Consider the following 18,039-nt stretch of genomic DNA (forward strand, 5'->3'; position numbering starts at 1 on the left):
CATCATTTGAGTGAATCAAATCCCTATAATTCTAAATATAGAATTATATACAATATTTTATTAACTCACTCAAACTCAAATGATACAATTATAATCACACACATTTGAGAAACATGTTACACAACCATTATTGAGGATATAACACAAATAATCATAAATTTTTATTAATAACATAAGACTATAATATCCTCAATATAAGTCTCTATAAAATAATATTATATAAATAATATTTATTTTTCATTTCTATACAATTGACATGCTAAATTCTCCCACTTGAAAGAGGATAATAGTTGAATAATAAAATAAAAAATTTGAAAAATATTCAAACAAATATCCAACTATTTTCTCCATCACACAATGATCATGTCAAGTAACGTTACGCCGATAAGGTATGTCCATCACTTACATAATACATAGAGAATTGAAATCCATTTTAATGAAAACATATTTAAAATAAATTATTGGATTTCATACAATTAAGATATTAGATGTCTTTAAAAATAAATATAACAAAAAAGTACAAATATTATGTCACCAAAATTCTAATATCGATAGGATATTCGAACTATAATTTATATAATCATAAATCACAAGTACATTGAACAAAATAAATTGTCTTAATAATAACAAACCTGATAGGGTATAACTATTATAAATATAATATTTATTATAATTAAAATTAAAATAATTTTAATTATTTTAGTAAACAAAATTTGTACAATTGTATCCACGATATGTGAGTTACAATCATGCAAATTAAGATTGATTATATTTTATTCAAAATAGGAAAATTTGTATAATTATATCCATGATATGTGATATTACAATTATACAAAATAAGCGTTATTATCTAGAATAAAACTCTCACATTAATAATATTTCAAATATACTTATAAGTGTCGGCGCAACAATTGGGAGAGGGTCGACCGAGGAGCATTCACTTGCTATATTCTCAAAAATAAGATTAAATTTTATTTATTTGAGTATATAACAAAAAATAATTTATAAAAATAAATATAGAGTTTTAATTTCAGAATATTATAAAAATTAGTAATATTTATATAATTGCATATTTTATAATTTTTAAAGGAGTAGATAATTTTATAAACAAATTTCTCCTTAAATGCAATTGTATAATAAATTATAAGAGATTCAAGAATAAATCATAACTAACCTCAAAAAAGAATGTGACATGTATTCTTGCAAATAGAATCACAAAACTTTGATGACTTTTAAAAAACTTACAATATAAATCAACGTAGACTATTATAACAAAACAATTTTAATAATAATAAAATTGATAAAATACAAGGATAATATAATTTTAATTTATAAAATAATTTTAAAACTAAAAAAGTTACATTATATGAGAATTTCCGATAATAAACTAAAATCTTGAGAATATATAACTAGAGTGAATATCCATTTTAGTCTCTCACAAAAACTGTAGAGGTCAGATTAGTCCCTGGAAAAAAAAGTTTTTATTAAATCCCTTACAAAATCTAAACGAGCCATGTTAGTCTCTCTACTATTATTTTTTCAAACCTGTTTTTTTCTTACTTTTGAACCGTGGCTGGACTGTCAATGAAGACTCATTTTAGTCCTTCACAAAAAAAAAGAGAGAGTCCAAATTAGTTCCTAAGAAAAAAAAGTTCATATTTAATCTCTTACAAAATTTAACTAAGCCATGTTAGTCCCTCTATTAGTATTTTTTTAAAACGATTTTTTCCTATTTTTAAACCGTAACTGGACTTGACAAGATAGCCCTGCTTTCAAAAATTGAGTACGGTTTAGAGGTTAAGTTCCTTGCACATGGTCTTCAGAGTCTGTGTTTCCATCAGAAGTTGAGTTACCTAGTTGTCATACATCAGAATCTTATCATTCAGAATTTGAGTCATCAAATTCTGATCTTTCATAATATGAGTCTCAAACTTCTCTTCATATGATCAAATCAGAGTCAGAGCCTCATAAATTCTTTGACTAATGATCCTGCACACTTGAACATATGTTAGTATATCTAATTGTTCATTAACTACTTTGTTATCATCAAAACCTAAGAAATATGGTATAAACCAATTTTCTTCCAACATACTATGTGTATTATTTTCACCACAAGTATTTTACAAAAGTAAGAAATTAGCCTAAATCACCCCGGTAGCAGAACTAAACCTTTCTAAAAGATCATTAACAACTAAGACAATAATAACACTTAATACACAAGAATACATAACAAGAAAAACCGTAATTACCCACCCATAAGTCCGATAATAAACCAAACAAAAAATAATATCGTGGTATCAAGATGATTTATCTACAATCTCTTCACAAATAATTTCAAATCAATAGTCGTAAAACAGGAGTCCAGTCACGGTTTAAAAATAGGAAAAAATCGTTTGAAAAATATATTAAAAGAGTGACTAACATGACTCAGTTAAATTTTTTAAGGGATTAAATAGGGATTTTTTTCTCAGGGACTGATTTGGACTTTTTTGTAAGGGATTAAAATGGATCTTCAATGACAGTCTCATCACGGTTCAAAAGTAAGAAAAAAACCGATTTGAATATTCTATCAATATGTCGAGAGAATAAAAGAATCTCAGTACGTGGTTCTGAGTTCAGTATTTTCCATTTCAGACGTTTTCCACCCTGGTGGCTGATAGGCTGGATCCACTTTCCTTGAGGAGCATCTGATTGGGGCGAAAGATTCTCCGTCGAGGCTTCTCAAAGTGCTTCCTATACTCATCACTACGACGGTTATTATTTCCTTTCTCAATTATGAACTGATGAGATTTCCCTCGTTGAGGATCATACTTGACTCTCTAAGCAGCTTCCACATTGAACATAACATCACACCTTGGACAGAGGCCAACTTGAGAGTTGTTCTTCTAACATCTCTCCAAAAACTTCAATAGTCCTTCGCCAGTCCGAGGGTACACAGATCTTAAGACCGTGTTCTCCACAACAAGGTTCTCCATTCCTGCTCCGCCTTCACCAAGACCTTCAGTAGTCTCGACCATCATAATCTCCAGAGGCTCAGCATAATTTGCTTCTCCCACTAGCATCGGGTCGACATCGACTTGAATGGACAATTTTGGCTTTTCGCTAAACTGGAGCCTGCCTTCCATTAGAGCTTTTTGCACCAAATCCCAGAAAAGCACACATTGAGATGTTTTATGACCTAAAAAATTATGAAATTTACAAAACCCTATTTTCTTTTCTTGTTCTAGTGGAGGATTTTTTAGTCCTGGGGGCACTATGATTTTCCCGTCGGTTTCTAATAGGTCGAATATCTCGTCGCATTTAGTTATGTCAAACGTATACGTTCTATTAACAAACTTTTCATTTTTGTGGTTCTTTACGGGATTTTTTCCATTTGATGGTTTGAGCAATTTACAAATGTAAGGAGGCCCCGACTTTAATTCTGCAACATTGGCCTTACTTTCCTCATAAACACTTTCGACATCAGAATCAAACTCATCAGTTGCTACATAGGCAACTTTTTCTTTTCTATGATACTTATTTATTATGGTCTTTTCAGCCCTCAAACATTCGACCCGGCGGACTCTGTCCGCCAATTGTGCCATATCCCTAAGGTACTGGGTGTCTAGTTTCTTCCTAATGGAATAATCTAAATCTCCAGCAGCCATCTCGACTAACTCATGTTGAGGGACCTGTGTAAAGCATCTTGCTTTCATCAATTCAAACCTATTCAAGTAATCATTAATTGACTCAGCGACCTTTCGTCTTACATTTGCTAATTCCTTAAGGTTGATCTTCGACTGGCCCATATAGAATTGTTCATGGAATAATCTTTCTAATTGATTACATGATTGTAGGGATTGTGGAGGCAAAGTGGTGAACCACGTGAAGGCATTCTTCATCAAAGAGTTTGGGAAATATTTCATTTTTAGATTTTCGTTATTTGATATGTCACCTACTTCGGTCTGAAACCTTGCAACATGCTCGACCATTGATTCGCATGTTTCGCCAGTGGTATACTTTGGGACTTTCCAACCCCTAGGTAATTCTGTCTATCCAACATACTCCGACAATGGGGATACAAAGTTTGGCCTATGAAGCCCTATATTAAGGCCATTTTGAGTCAAAATTTGTTTGACTATGTTGGATATGTTGTGATAACCCCCATATTGGTATTGTTGGACATTTCTAAGGACTTGGTGTGCGTCTTGGTTACGTTGCACCATCCTTGGGATGTGATGCTCCATACGCCCTTCTCTGTCCCTATTTGGGATCTGTCGTTGGTTATCTGGCGTAACCCTATTCTCTGGCATTTTGCCAAGCCTCATGTTCTAGACTTGCAGCATCGGTCTTGTTTTGAATTTGTGGGGTGCCAAAGAAATCGGCTATTCTAGCCATTTGACCAGCCAACATCTTGTAACTTTGATTGATATTATTGATCATGGGAGTGAAGATAGTCCCAATTTGCTGTGTTAAGGAATTCCCCATTTCATGATTACTTTCGTCCATTTGTTGCATGATCGACAACATAAACGTCATATTTAGTTAGGGTGATGATTAGGGGATGTAACCTTCTCCCGTTGGTCGATTACCTGGATTTGAGGAAATGCCAGTGACCATCATATTATCAGAGTAAGTTGATGTGTTAGATTGTAACCCTGCCATCATCGACAGAGGCATACCATAAGGGTAAAAACCAGGGGGTGGTATCGTTCTACCTTGAAATAACGGCTTTTCAAGATTTAAAGGTAACCGTCCTAGATTTACTGGTGACGATGCAAGTGTTGCCGTCGAATTAGGGGTGGTTGTTGTCCTGACTAGAGACAAAATCGCCGAGTTTTGTGACATTGTGCTCGTTGGTACAACATCCACATTTGTACAAGAAAAAATGAGATTTACGACACATGAATTGCGACAGTTGTCGAATAACTGCCCTTTTTTCTTGATTGCAACACTTGTTACGACTCTTAGGGGCAACTGTTGCAATTTTTCTATTAAGTCTAGTAACACAGCCATTTGTGTTCCCACTCATTTTTTATTTCACTTCATTCTTTTATTTTTCTATTTTTTTCTTTCTTCTCAGTTCTCACTCTTGTTTTTGTATTCTTATTCGACTCAGTGAAGCGAGGAGATGAAAGATTGACGGATGATTAGATTGATGAGAATGAACCAACCAACCTCTCCCTTCTTTTCCATAAAATCAACCAGGAGAAAAAAATCATATCATCTCAAACCCTAAAATCGAAGAGACGATTATTTCCCTCCCACTTTCCGAACCTCTCATTTTCCAAATATCTCAAAGGAAGAGTTAGAGAACGAATCAAAGGAAAAGCGCTCCTCAAATGTGACTCTCTCACTATCAATGTGTCGTTCTCGCAAAATCTGTAGTTCTAATGTATCGACTTAATCTTTCTACCATCTATGTATTTCTTCTATTAATTTCGATTATTTCAATGTTGTTCCTTTCATTGTATGGATTGATGAGGAAACAAGCTTTGATTTTTTGTTAAACTAGTTTTTTTCTAGGTTTTGTGGATTTCGTTTTTAGGCTATCACTCTATCGATCTCGCAGTATCCGTAGTTTCAAGGTAAACTTGGTTAAACTATCTTTTGTTCTACATATATGTAAATTTAGTTTTTTTGGGATTTAATTTTTTATTATGTTATGGGTTTGCTTGTTCTAGATATCTAACTTTCATGTAATGGAGATGTTAAGATCCAAACTGGTACGCTGGGTGTTTTTATAAAACCAGAAGGAGTTTGCGCCAGGGTTTCTATTGGACAGGGCGTTTTCTTATCCCTTTTTAAGGACAACAATAACCACCATTCGAAAGAGGCCCTTCATCATGCTAAGTTTAACTTCCCCGGTCGTCAAAAGATAATGGTTAGTTGAAAATGACTAGTATTTATTCTATTGACAGCTACCTATAAACCTTTATAGATTTCCAGTAGAAAACTACTTTGGTCTATTACTTTAGTATTTTTTAATTTATCCTGATTCCACCTTGTCTTGGATTCCCCTGAAATTGCAAATACTTTTTCTTGATCAAGGTAGTTCTTTCATAAAGGAAAAAATTCAGCTTAAGAGATGAACACACATACATTGAGGTACAGAGTAGTTTATGTCCTATATCTTCACTTATGTAGATTACTTATTTATGAATCATAATAAATTAAATTAACAAAAGATTTTTCAGCTTTAGAGCCTATATTACATGCTATCTAATCACTAGTTCACAAAGAATTGAATATAGAAACATTCACTTTTGCAATGCATATATAAGTAGTAATGCTAAATTGGAAAATAGAGCCATTAATTTGTATTTGTATTTTTTTGGTTTCTGTTAATGAGTTGCTCATTTTTTTTAAATAGATTGAAGGAGCAGTATTTGAAGATGGTAAAGGTTTAAGCAACTGGGAGTATTCAGTCATACAATAGGTTAATTTTACTAATTATTTCATTATGTAACTTAGCTTAATGTCGAAAAATGAATGATAATAATTACAATACAATTGCCAATTTGTATTGACAATTTTTTAGGAAAGATAAATAATGATGAAAATGGTGATGTAGCAGTTGATCATTATCAATGCTATTTGGTAAGCAACTGCCATCGCTATTTGAATTTGATGGAAATTCACTTATATAGATTTGCAATTTCATAGACTAGGATTCTACCTTGTAAGTATTTCGAAATTCACATGACTTATTTATATTTATAATTCAAATTAGCTTCTTAATTAATTCCTTGTGCATGAGCTATAACAGGTAGGTTATATGGAGGACACAAATCCATTTGGGGTTATGTTCTTCAACAATCTTATTGACAATATGCTACTTAGAGGTGAGTAGCAATATTTCTAGTGCTCACAAGTGCGGATCTCCTAGTTCCTCAGTAGCATCTAGTGATGTTTACTCTTGGTTGCTTCCAAAAGGGCCTGAAATTTTTTCTGAACTCCTCTTCCCAATAATCTATTGATACATCAGCTTCTTTGTTACCTTAAAATTGCTATTATTGATTATTCTGTTTCAGCAGTACCCAATATGATGAAAATATAATTGGGACAAGTTATCAGGTCTTGAATATTGCATGTAGTGATGTTTATATGGCATGATGGCATCTAAGTTATGTTCCTAATGTTTTAGCTATTATTGATGTACAATTCCTTCTATCAGGTTGTGTGGGTGCTTCATTTTACATTAGTTGCTGCTGTGTGATAAGTTGATGTTTCTTATTATTCAATGCCATGGTTATGGCAGTGAAGAAACCCTAATGTCAAATGGAGAAAACTGTTTCAGGATCTGGTCTTTTTGGATAGATCTTTCACAAGCAATTAGTTATCTGTCACATCTCACCCTCGTTTTGATATTTATTTTGATTTTCCGCTCACTGCATTTCTAATTTCCATTTCAATTTATTGTTCCTTAGGTTTTGGTTTCAATTTGGCATGCACTATATTTCCTTGTTTCAATTTCGGTTTGAATATCAATTTCGATTTCAATTTCAATTTACTACTCACTACATATTTCGGTTTCGATTTCAGTTTCCATGTTTTGATTTCAAATTCCATGTTTCGATTACAATTTGAAGGTATTTCAATTTCCAGGTTTCGATTTCAATTTGTGTTAAAGTGCACTTAATTATTTTGTTGAATTATGATGTTCTTGTGACTTAATTTGGTAACATGAACTTGTTCAGGTGGTGGAATGTTCAATATCAATTCAGCAAATGATGAGTGCTGATGAAGTGTTCTGCACAAGACTACAAAGATTGTTTCATCTGTTACATCTCTAACATATAAGAAAACAAGGTAATTAAACTTCACTTTTAATCAAGAATTTTCTCTTTATCTTAAATGTTTTATGTTCTCATTCATTCCAGTACTAAAAAATGGTTTTATTTTGACAATGTTGTGCTTCTTTTTTGTTAGGCATGACAATACTTGATGCTATGAAATACATTCGACCCGATGTGTTTACTATCTTCCTCATGTTGATAATCTGTTACTAAATGACTGAACTGAAATTATCATTGATGGTAACTGTATACTTTTTTCTGTTTTGTTTCTTTGTTCTGTAGGATGGGATTTTCTTACCATACGAAAATGTACTCAACTATGATAGCTTTGCCGTTCGAATATCAGAAGAAGAAATTCCCAACATGATAAAGATTCTTCGGGTACTCATTCCTCCCTTCCCCCTCCCTTTCCTTTTATATTACATAGTTGATAATACAATAGAAATCCATAGCCTTCGCATATAGTTGTCATCTTAGGAAAGAAGATTGTATGAATGGTTTGTGATTTGCAGGGGTTCAATGAAACAGAAATCAATTTGAAGCTAGCGAATGTTCAGAAAATCTGGCAAAGATTCTTGTATCGCGATTCTATTTTGCTTGAAGCTGAAAGGCAAAAAGCTGTGTTTGGACATGTTGATGATTGGGCAGTTGAATTCTTAAAATTCACAGAGGATGATGTCACCACAACTTTAATACAAGTATGTATATTTTTTAAACTATTCTAGATTTGATGTTGCACTTTGCTAGGTATTAGCAGCTAGATGTTTTTTTTTTTTAAATGGGCAATGTTAAAATTGTTAATAATTTTTAGCGTAAACCTTATATCTCGTAGCAACTGTTAACAATAGAAGTGATAGAGTAGAGAAAGAGAAAGAACTTATGAAATAAGGGTTACAGTGAGAATATATAGTTAGCTAGAGTAGAGAAAGAGAAAGAACTTATGAAATAAGGGCTACAGTGAGAATATATAATAATTCTTGTTGAAATTCTTGTTGAGTTCACCAGAGAATAAGGAATGTGCAGCTTCTATAGTTAATCATTTACGATTTGGAAATAAACTTTTGTATGTACCTGTTAACCATTGATAATGGTAGTAGACTCGCTGAAATGAATGTATTGGGTGGATCTCTCTTGTGAACTATGTACTGCACTTGTATTGATAGTTAAAGTATGATATATTGATGTTAGAATTAAGAATTTATTGTGAGATATCTAGAAGCTTATTTGTCACTAAAGTAATTTGTGCGACTTCATGCTATAATAAATACAAGATATATTGAAAATAGTGAGAATAATATAAAGAATAGAATGAGGAATAATAAGAGGATGCTTTATTGAATGATTGAAAAAGAGTTATAGAGATCAAGAAATCTACTGCCACGGAGCTGAGCTCGTATGGAGTGCTTAGTAGCTCTCCATTCTAATGATCATCGAGCTAGTAAAATTGTCGTGGAGTTGAATGGAAGATGGAACAAGTGTGGTGTTCTTAGTCCTCGTTTTGATGTCGGTGTTAAAGAATTGAGGGGATGTAGATGTTATGATGATTGGACGGACTGAGTCAAACATTGATGCATTATCAATTGCAGGATTCTACAGGTAAATTATAGCCAACATTATATTTTTATGTTAGTGCCAACCACCATATTAGTTCTCTATCCTTTGTTCCTTTGAATTTTTACATCAAAGATATAACTGATTAGAGATAAACTTGACTTGGTTTGGTTTGGCTTGAACTTTTGAAGGATTAGTGCTTTGTCTTTGCTTGTTGGGGTAGAAGACTTGGCTGTGAACTTGGCATGGACTTGTTGTGGTGAAGAGGAGGTAGTTAAAGATGAAACTTCAACCTCACTCAGTACCATATGAAAGTTCTGTATGTGTTATTTATTTTAGGTTGTTTTATTACACTAGGAAGTTGGTCGTAGATACGAATTTACTGAACTAATGTATGGCATTTTCTTTTCTATTTTCATATATTATCAATAATACTTGTTGTAATAGGAGTAATACTCAGGTTGTTAAAGGGATGTAATTGCAATAATAATTGTTGTTACTATTAGTAATGTTTAAATTATAATAGATTTTCAGTGGCATGATTTTGGCCTTTTTTTATAAGCTATTCCGCATTTGTAGTTTTTTTTGTTAGACTAATATATTTAGCGGGGGTTACAAACCTCCGTAATTTGTTTTAAAAATAATGTAAAGTAAATAACGACGGTTGGAAACCGTCGTAGTAGGCATTTAAATCAATACACATAAAAAAATGCACGACGGTTTGAAATTGTCGCAAATAATTGATTAAGGCAGTTTGTTACCCGTCGCAAATAATAACGACACTTGGTATGGCGGTTTTAGCAACCGTCGCAGTAGAGCCTGACGACACACATTTTGACGACAGAACAACAACTGTTGCGACCAGTAATTTGTGGCGGTTCAAACCGCCGTAACTTGCCAAAATTAGCTGTCGCAACTTGCCAATTTTCTTGTAGTGGAACTATTGTTCTGAGGTGCAGAAGTGTTTGTATTTGTATTAGACATTTTGGTTAATTGTCTACCACTTCTCATTATCATTCATAATTAAAACACCACGGATGTTTTCATAGTTACCGAAAACAATAATTTTTTGGTCAATTAACAACATTAACACAAAGGATCCACCAGGTGTGCCAATTTGTTCACCTTGGATTTTGGCAAACAACCGCTAGTCTCTTATTAAAGGCTACTTTGCAGAATCGACTACTGAATCCTATGACTTTATTATGCTAAAATGTGTTTCATTATAATTTTGCTTATATTTAATAAGCAAAGGGATACAATGTTGAACAAAGTAACTTGGAATTCAAGAAAACAACTCGAAGAAAATGCAGAAACTTAAAGTAACATACTTTTAAAGTAAAGTAAACATATTGCATGAAAAAGAAATGGTATGCATACATACATTCTCAGAGGTAACACTCGTTTCTCACTTTTTGACACAGAGATTTAGATTTTTTCTTAAACAACGTAAAAATGCGGACCTCTAAAACTACAAACAACGCTGCTTATATAGATATCCTAACTAGTAAATGCCCTAGCGGTCGACTAAGCATAGGCTACCACGTGTCCATGTCATGCAACATTCGTCTATTGGACTTCCACGTGTTTTTAGAAGAAACTATATGATCTTATCCACTAGCTTCGACTTCGACCAATTTTGATTATCAAACAACTAAGTTTCTCTTAAGTTTTTCCTTCCAAGTACAAAACACTAGGGGAGTTCAAAACCAAACCGGCCCAATAGAAAACCGCAAAATCGAACCAAACCAAATCGAAACCGCAACAAAATGCATTTGTTTCGGATGTGTTTGGGCCATTTTTTAACAAACTGTGCGGTTCGGTTCGATTTGCGGTTTGTATTTTACAAACCATACCGAACCAAAACATATTATGTTATGTGAGATATTGGATCGAACTCTAGTATGGTCGAAGGGTAGCTTCTTGGTTTGACAGGATTAAGCATGAAGTCGAAGGTTGTTCACATGCTTGTGTCGAAGATGCTAGGGTTGTTAGCATGTTAAATTAGGTTTAGTGTTTAAACCCTAATTTGTTAAGTTAGCTTGTTTATTAAGTTGGCTTGTGTAATGGGCCTTGTGGAAAAAAAAACCCATTAGTTAGTATGTTAGGTTTTATTATAAATAGCATACTAGTCTCTCATCATTGCTAAGCTGCACATCCTGATTTAGGGTGAGATAGGCTATTTGTTATTCTTGTAAACTTGTAATCTTGTTTTAAGAGAAAGTGAAAGAATAGCATTTATAACCAATTCTTGTGTTCTTCTTATCTTCCCTAATTCCCTATTATACTTTGTTATTGGTATCGTTTTTCACAACAAATTGGTGCGGTGAGCATGGAGAAGATGCCTTCAACAAAGTATGAGATTGAAAAGTTCACCGGAGTGAATGATTTCGGTCTGTGGCGCTTGAAGATGAAAGCCCTACTGGTTCAGCAGGGTTGTTTGGAAGCGTTGAAGGGAGAGGCAGCCATGAATGCAGAATTGACGGCATCAGAGAAGACGAATATGATCGAGAAAGCACACAACGCAATTTTGTTGAGCCTTGGTGATAAGGTTCTCCGGCAGGTATCAAAGGAGACGACGGCATCAGGGTTATGGGTGAAACTTGAAAGTTTGTATATGACCAAATCGCTGTTAAATCGACTCTACCTGAAGCAAGCTTTGTATTCATTCAAGATGATTGAAGACAAAGTATTGGCTGAGCAGTTGGATATGTTCAACAAGCTGATTCTTGATCTTGAAAATATTGATGTGAAGATCGATGATGAAGATCAAGCGCTGTTACTATTGTGTTCTTTGCCTCGATCACATGCTCACTTCAAAGAAACTCTCTTGTATGGAAGGGAGTCCCTGACGTTTGAAGAAGTTCAATCAGCCTTGTACTCTAAGGACTTGAATGAACGAAAGGAGCATAAACCTTCGACTGTTGGCGAAGGTTTGGCCGTTAAAGGAAAACTCTTATGAAAGGATGGTAAGTTCGACAAGAAGAAAGGCAAAAGCCAGTCGAAGTCTTACTATGGCGAAGCATCTGGAATTCGATGTTACCATTGTAAGAAGGAGGGTCACACAAGAAAGGTGTGCCCTGAACGCCTGAAATATCATGGAGGTAAGGATAATGGCAACGCTGCCATTGTTCAAGATGATTTCAAATCATTTGATGTTCTTGTGGTTTCAAGCAGTGACTCTAAGAAGGAGTGGATTATGGATTCAGGTTGCACTTGGCACATGACTCCAAACAAAGACTTGTTCGAGGAATTATGTGATCAAGATGGTGGATCAGTATTGCTGGGAAACAACAAGGCTTGCAAGATTGCAGGTGTTGGATCTGTGAGATTCAAGCTCCATGATAAGTTAATAAGGTTGTTGACTGAAGTCAGGTATGTTCCTGATTTGAAGAGAAATCTGCTTTCTCTTGGTGAATTCGACAAGAAAGGATATGTTTTCCAAGGAGAGAAAAGTATCCTAAGAGTCATGAAGGGTTCGAAGGAAGTTTTAAGAGGCGTGAAGAAACAAGGCTTATATACCCTTGAGGCTGAAGTTGTAAGTGGTTCAACAAATGTTGCATCCACGAAACCTTTGTCGAAAACAGAAATCTGGCACATGAGATTGGGCCATGTCAGTGAAAGGGGTTTGGTCGAATTAAGGGAAACAAAATCTGCTTGGTGGAGACAAAGTCGAAAAGATGAAGTTTTGTGAACCCTGTGTACTTGGAAAATCTTGCAGAGTGAAGTTCAACAAAGGAAAACAAAGAACACATGGATCCCTTGATTACATCCATGCTGATCTTTGGGGGCCTGCAAGGTGTCCATCACATTCAGGAGCAAGGTATTTTCTATCCATAGTAGATGATTATTCCATAAAATTATGGGTATTCATCCAGAAGACTAAGGATGAAACTTTTGAGAATTTCAAAAGTTGGAAGACTCTGGTTGAAAATCAGACTGGCAGAAAGGTCAAGAGGTTGAGAACCGACAATGGCCTTGAATTTTGCAATGAGGCATTCGACAGTTTTTGTGCTGCCTCTGGTATTGCAAGGCATAAAACTAATGCAGGTACTCCACAGCAAAATGGTTTGGCTGAAAGGTTTAATCGAACTATTTTGGAGAGAGTCAAATGCATGTTGACTAGTGCGGGGTTAACGAAGGTGTTCTGGGCTGAGGCTGTTTCGACAGCAACATATATGATAAACAAATGTCCTTCGACAGCGTTAGATATGAAGACACCTGAAGAAGTTTGGTCGGGACATCCACCAGATCTCGACAAACTGAGAGTATTTGGCTGCGTAGCCTATGCTCACATTAGGCAAGACAAGGTCGAACCTAGAGCTCTGAAATGCATGTTCATGGGATACCCAGAAGGAGTCAAAGCTTATAGGCTATGGTGCCTAGAGCCAGGTCACAGGAGGTGTATCACTAGTCGAGATGTAGTTTTCAATGAAGCTGAAATGGCTTTTAAGAAAACTGATGATGTTGGTCGAAGTACAGAAACATCTGACGAAGAGCTGGAACAGGTAGAGATTCCTGTTGAGGTGGAGCATGTTGATGCTGAATTGCATATCCCTGATGAAGTCGAAGAAGAAGCAGAAGATGCTGAGGAAGTTGAGGAAACTGACGATGACTACCTATTGTCGAGAGATAGGTCGAGAAGAGTCATAAAGGCACCTCAGAGGCTTGGGTATGCAGATCTTATAGCTTATGCCTTAATCTCTGCAAGTGAGGTTCTAGACGAAGAACCTAGAGACTACAAGGAAGTTATGAGGAGTCAAAATAAGACTGAATGGCTGAAGGCCATGGATGATGAGATGAAATCTCTTCATGATAATCATACTTGGGAATTGATCAAGAAACCTGTTGGGGCAAGGTTAGTCAGCTGTAAATGGATTTTCAAAGTTAAGGAAGGAATTGAAGGAGTGACGTCGAAAAGATACAAGGCAAGGTTAGTTGCAAGGGGTTTCACTCAGAAAGAAGGTGTCGACTTCAATGATGTGTTGTCTCCTGTTGTGAAGCATAGGTCCATTCGAATGTTACTTGCCATGGTAGCACAGTTCGATCTTGAACTGGAACAGATGGATGTGAAGACTGCGTTCTTGTATGGTGATCTAGATGAAACGATCGTGATGAGGCAACCTGAAGGGTATGTCGAAAAGGGGAAGGAAGATTAAGTGTGCAAGTTAAAGAGATCTTTGTATGGCTGAAACAATCTCCTCGACAGTGGAATAGGAGATTCGACAAGTTCATGGCACGCATAAGTTTCATTAAAAGTCAGTTCGACCACTGCGTTTACTTCAGATTTCGACTTGGTAATTCATTTGTTATTTTGTTGCTTTATGTGGATGATATTCTCATAGCAAGCAACAATGTTGAAGATGTGACGAGGGTGAAGGCTGAACTCAATAAGGAGTTCGATATGAAGGATCTGGGAGCTGCTTCCAGGATTCTTGGAATTGACATTTGAAGAGATAGAAAGAAGTCGAAGTTATGCTTATCTCAAGAAGCATATCTACGGAAGATTCTCGAAAAGTTTGGTATGTCGAATTCGAAGCCAGTTGTGACTCCAACAAACCCTCAATTCAAGCTGAGTATTGATCAGTGTCCCAGTACTGATGTCGAAAGAGCCTATATGAATAACATCTCATATGCTAATATAGTTGGTTCTTTGATGTATGCTATGGTCTGTACTAGACCCGACATAGCATATGCAGTAAGCCTTGTAAGCAGGTACATGGCGAATCCTAGAAAGGCTCACTAGCAAGCATTAAAGTGGATTTTAAGGTACATAAATGGGTCTCTGAACAGAGTCCTAATTTATGGTGGAGCCTTGGGTGAAGATAGTAAAGCATCAATTGAAGGTTATGTCGACTCTGATTATGCAGGTTGTATGGATTCCAGAAAATCTATTTCTAGATATGTTTTCACTATGTTTGACACTGCAATTAGTTGGAAAGCAACACTTCAGAAGGTTGTTGCTCTATCAACCACTGAAGCAGAGTATATTGCCCTACCTGAAGCTGTGAAAGAAGCATTGTGGCTTGAAGGTTTTGCGAAGGAGCTGAAACTTCAAGGCCGAGGTATTACTGTTAAATGTGATAGTCAAAGTGCAATACACCTGTCGAAGAATTCAGCCTATCATGAGCGAACTAAGCACATTGATGTGAGGCTGCATTTCGTCAGAGGAGTAATCGAGCGTGGAGAAGTCCAAGTGTTGAAGGTTTCGACTGAAGACAATGCTGCTGATATGATCACCAAGACATTGCCGAGTTGCAAGTTTTTCCACTGTATGCAGTTGATAAAGCTGCATGAAGAAAACTAGTTTGTTCCCTTGATGTTGTAGAGTTAGATCCAAGGTGGAGATTTGTGAGATATTGGATCGAACTCTAGTATGGTCGAAGGGTAGCTTCTTGGTTTGACAGGATTAAGCATGAAGTCGAAGGTTGTTCACATGCTTGTGTCGAAGATGCTAGGGTTGTTAGCATGTTAAATTAGGTTTAGTGTTTAAACCCTAATTTGTTAAGTTAGCTTGTTTATTAAGTTGGCTTGTGTAATGGGCCTTGTGGAAAAAAAAACCCATTAGTTAGTATGTTAGGTTTTATTATAAATAGCATACTAGTCTCTCATCATTGCTAAGCTGCAAATCCTGATTTAGGGTGAGAGAGGTTATTTGTTATTCTTGTAAACTTGTAATCTTGTTTTAAGAGAAAGTGAAAGAATAGCAGTTATAACCAATTCTTATGTTCTTCTTATCTTCCCTAATTCCCTATTATACTTTGTTATTGGTATCGTTTTTCACAACATGTTACAACCCCCCAAACTCCAATTAACTTATATCCATCACAAACTCAAACCTATTATGCCTTAACCTTACGATTACAAATGATTCTCTCTTCCTCACACTTAAGGTTTCAGTTTAGGTCTTATCAAATATGTCCTAGCGATATTGCGTCTTCTTCTCATCTTCTTTTCCAAGTACATATCACCTATTATTTTCTAGTCTTTCATCTCTTAAGTTCTTTCTTTTTCATCTTATTATTTTTATTCTACTATTCTCTCTTCCAATTACGTTTTTAATGTTCCTCTTTTTATCTAACTTCTCATCTCTTCAGCTCTTTCCTTTTCATCTTCTCTAATATTTCATCTCTTCTTTTTTTGATTTCATTATAATGTTTTTGATATTATTTTATGCTACCATTTTATGTTTTTTATTCCACTTTTATCTAATATTATTTTTGTATATTAAATGGAAAAATGTTATCCAAATATGATGAATTTTGTTGTTATTTGATAACGCATAAATGACTAAATACAAAATTATACTGTCATCTATATGTGTATGTATGGCTCAATAAATTTTTATAAAAAAATGAACCAACCGAACTAATCCAAACCGCATTAGTTTGTTTGGTTTGGTTTTATTTCTAAAAGCCAACTAAACCAAACCGAACCGCACACTTTTTCTCTTGCGGTTCGGAAGATTTTTTACGTCAAAACCGCCCAAACCGCACCGCGAACACCCCTACAAAACACCTATGAAACTTCGACTGTATTTTTGCCATGTTGAAGGTCCTTCGACCAGAGAGCTTCCTTGGACCATTTCGACCTATAATTTGGTCGACAACTAAAATTGGCATTTCAGCACCGGTCCCTCACAATATTGGTTCATATACCTTTAAATCTTACAATGAATAAGATAGTTGAAATTCATGGGTAATTCTGGTGGTGGTGAAAATCACCCCTGAAAATCTCAAACTATCATTCAGAGATGCATTTTCGAAACCATTACAAAGAGGTGTTTTCAAAAAGTGGTATTTCAAAAAAAAAAAAATTATGAAGATTGATTTGAAATAACTTCAAAATTAAGTGATTTTTTAAAATTTTGATATCTAAAAAACTTTCAATAAAAAGTTAAAATACCTAAAATAACATTTTAAAAATAACTATTCAAACCAAGTTTTCATTTGAAATTTTTATAAATTTTTTTTTTATAAAATTCTTTTACATAAAATTATATTACACTATAAAAATTATTTAAAAAAAAAACTAAAACAAGCAGACTCTAAATAATATAACGTTAATAATTTATAGATATCCAACATAAATCCAAAGTTGTCAACACTATAAATTTGGGCAGCTACTACATGCCCTAAAAGCTAACCAAAACAAACTCGATGTAAAATAAATCATCTACTCCTCAAAAGTCAAAACAGGAAGAACAAGACTAAACTCACATCAATCAAGTCTTATTAATTACCAACCCCTAAAAAAATAGACATTTTATTTCATTGAATATCACAAGAGCGAAATAATTTAGGAAATCTCTTATTTTATCCCTTGGACTTCTCACGCATCCTGCGCGTTTGTTTTTGAAATTTTGATATCCGACTTTGTGATCGATTAATCCAAGAGAACCAATTCTATCGTCCACTAGCAAGAGTCCCGTTTAAAGCCAGAGCAAAGTTCTGGATGAACTGCCCCAACAAGAATTGTTAGCACTTAGCTGGATTCGAACTCAGGACCTTGAGATGAACATACTCTCAAGACTCAAGCCAATGCGCGTTTTTCTTAACTAAGTTATTATGAAAATTTCTCAATTTAGTCCAGAGGTGTATAACCGGAACATTTTCTTAACTGAATTATTATGAATTTTTTTTAACATTTACAATTTTAAACTACTTCCGTAGATATACCTTCGAGGAAAAAAAAATCAAATTTTGACAAA

General features: G+C 34.7%; 1 protein-coding gene and 1 long non-coding RNA gene across 7 annotated transcripts; one reads left to right on the forward strand and one right to left on the reverse strand.

Annotated features, from left to right (window-relative positions):
* Window positions 1-2,885: 2,885 nt before the first annotated feature.
* LOC131650018 (uncharacterized) lies at window positions 2,886-3,971 on the reverse strand. Its single transcript, XM_058919761.1, has one exon. The coding sequence runs from the start codon at window positions 3,969-3,971 to the stop codon at window positions 2,886-2,888; it is 1,086 nt and encodes a 361-aa protein (XP_058775744.1).
* A 1,057-nt stretch (window positions 3,972-5,028) lies between these two features.
* On the forward strand, window positions 5,029-9,903 carry LOC131652131 (uncharacterized). Of its 6 annotated transcripts, XR_009298588.1 has the most exons (7): window positions 5,029-5,374; window positions 5,506-5,567; window positions 5,664-5,863; window positions 6,031-6,087; window positions 6,353-7,571; window positions 7,680-8,159; window positions 8,291-9,903. It is a non-coding gene; the product is annotated as an uncharacterized LOC131652131 (long non-coding RNA). The 6 variants fall into 6 exon arrangements; XR_009298586.1 differs by having other exon boundaries at window positions 5,029-5,863; window positions 8,291-9,374; window positions 9,521-9,903; XR_009298587.1 differs by having other exon boundaries at window positions 5,029-5,863; window positions 8,291-8,476; window positions 9,130-9,903.
* Window positions 9,904-18,039: the final 8,136 nt, after the last annotated feature.

The sequence above is a fragment of the Vicia villosa genome, linkage group LG2 (genome assembly GCF_029867415.1).
Source record: "Vicia villosa cultivar HV-30 ecotype Madison, WI linkage group LG2, Vvil1.0, whole genome shotgun sequence".
Taxonomy (NCBI): domain Eukaryota; kingdom Viridiplantae; phylum Streptophyta; class Magnoliopsida; order Fabales; family Fabaceae; genus Vicia; species Vicia villosa.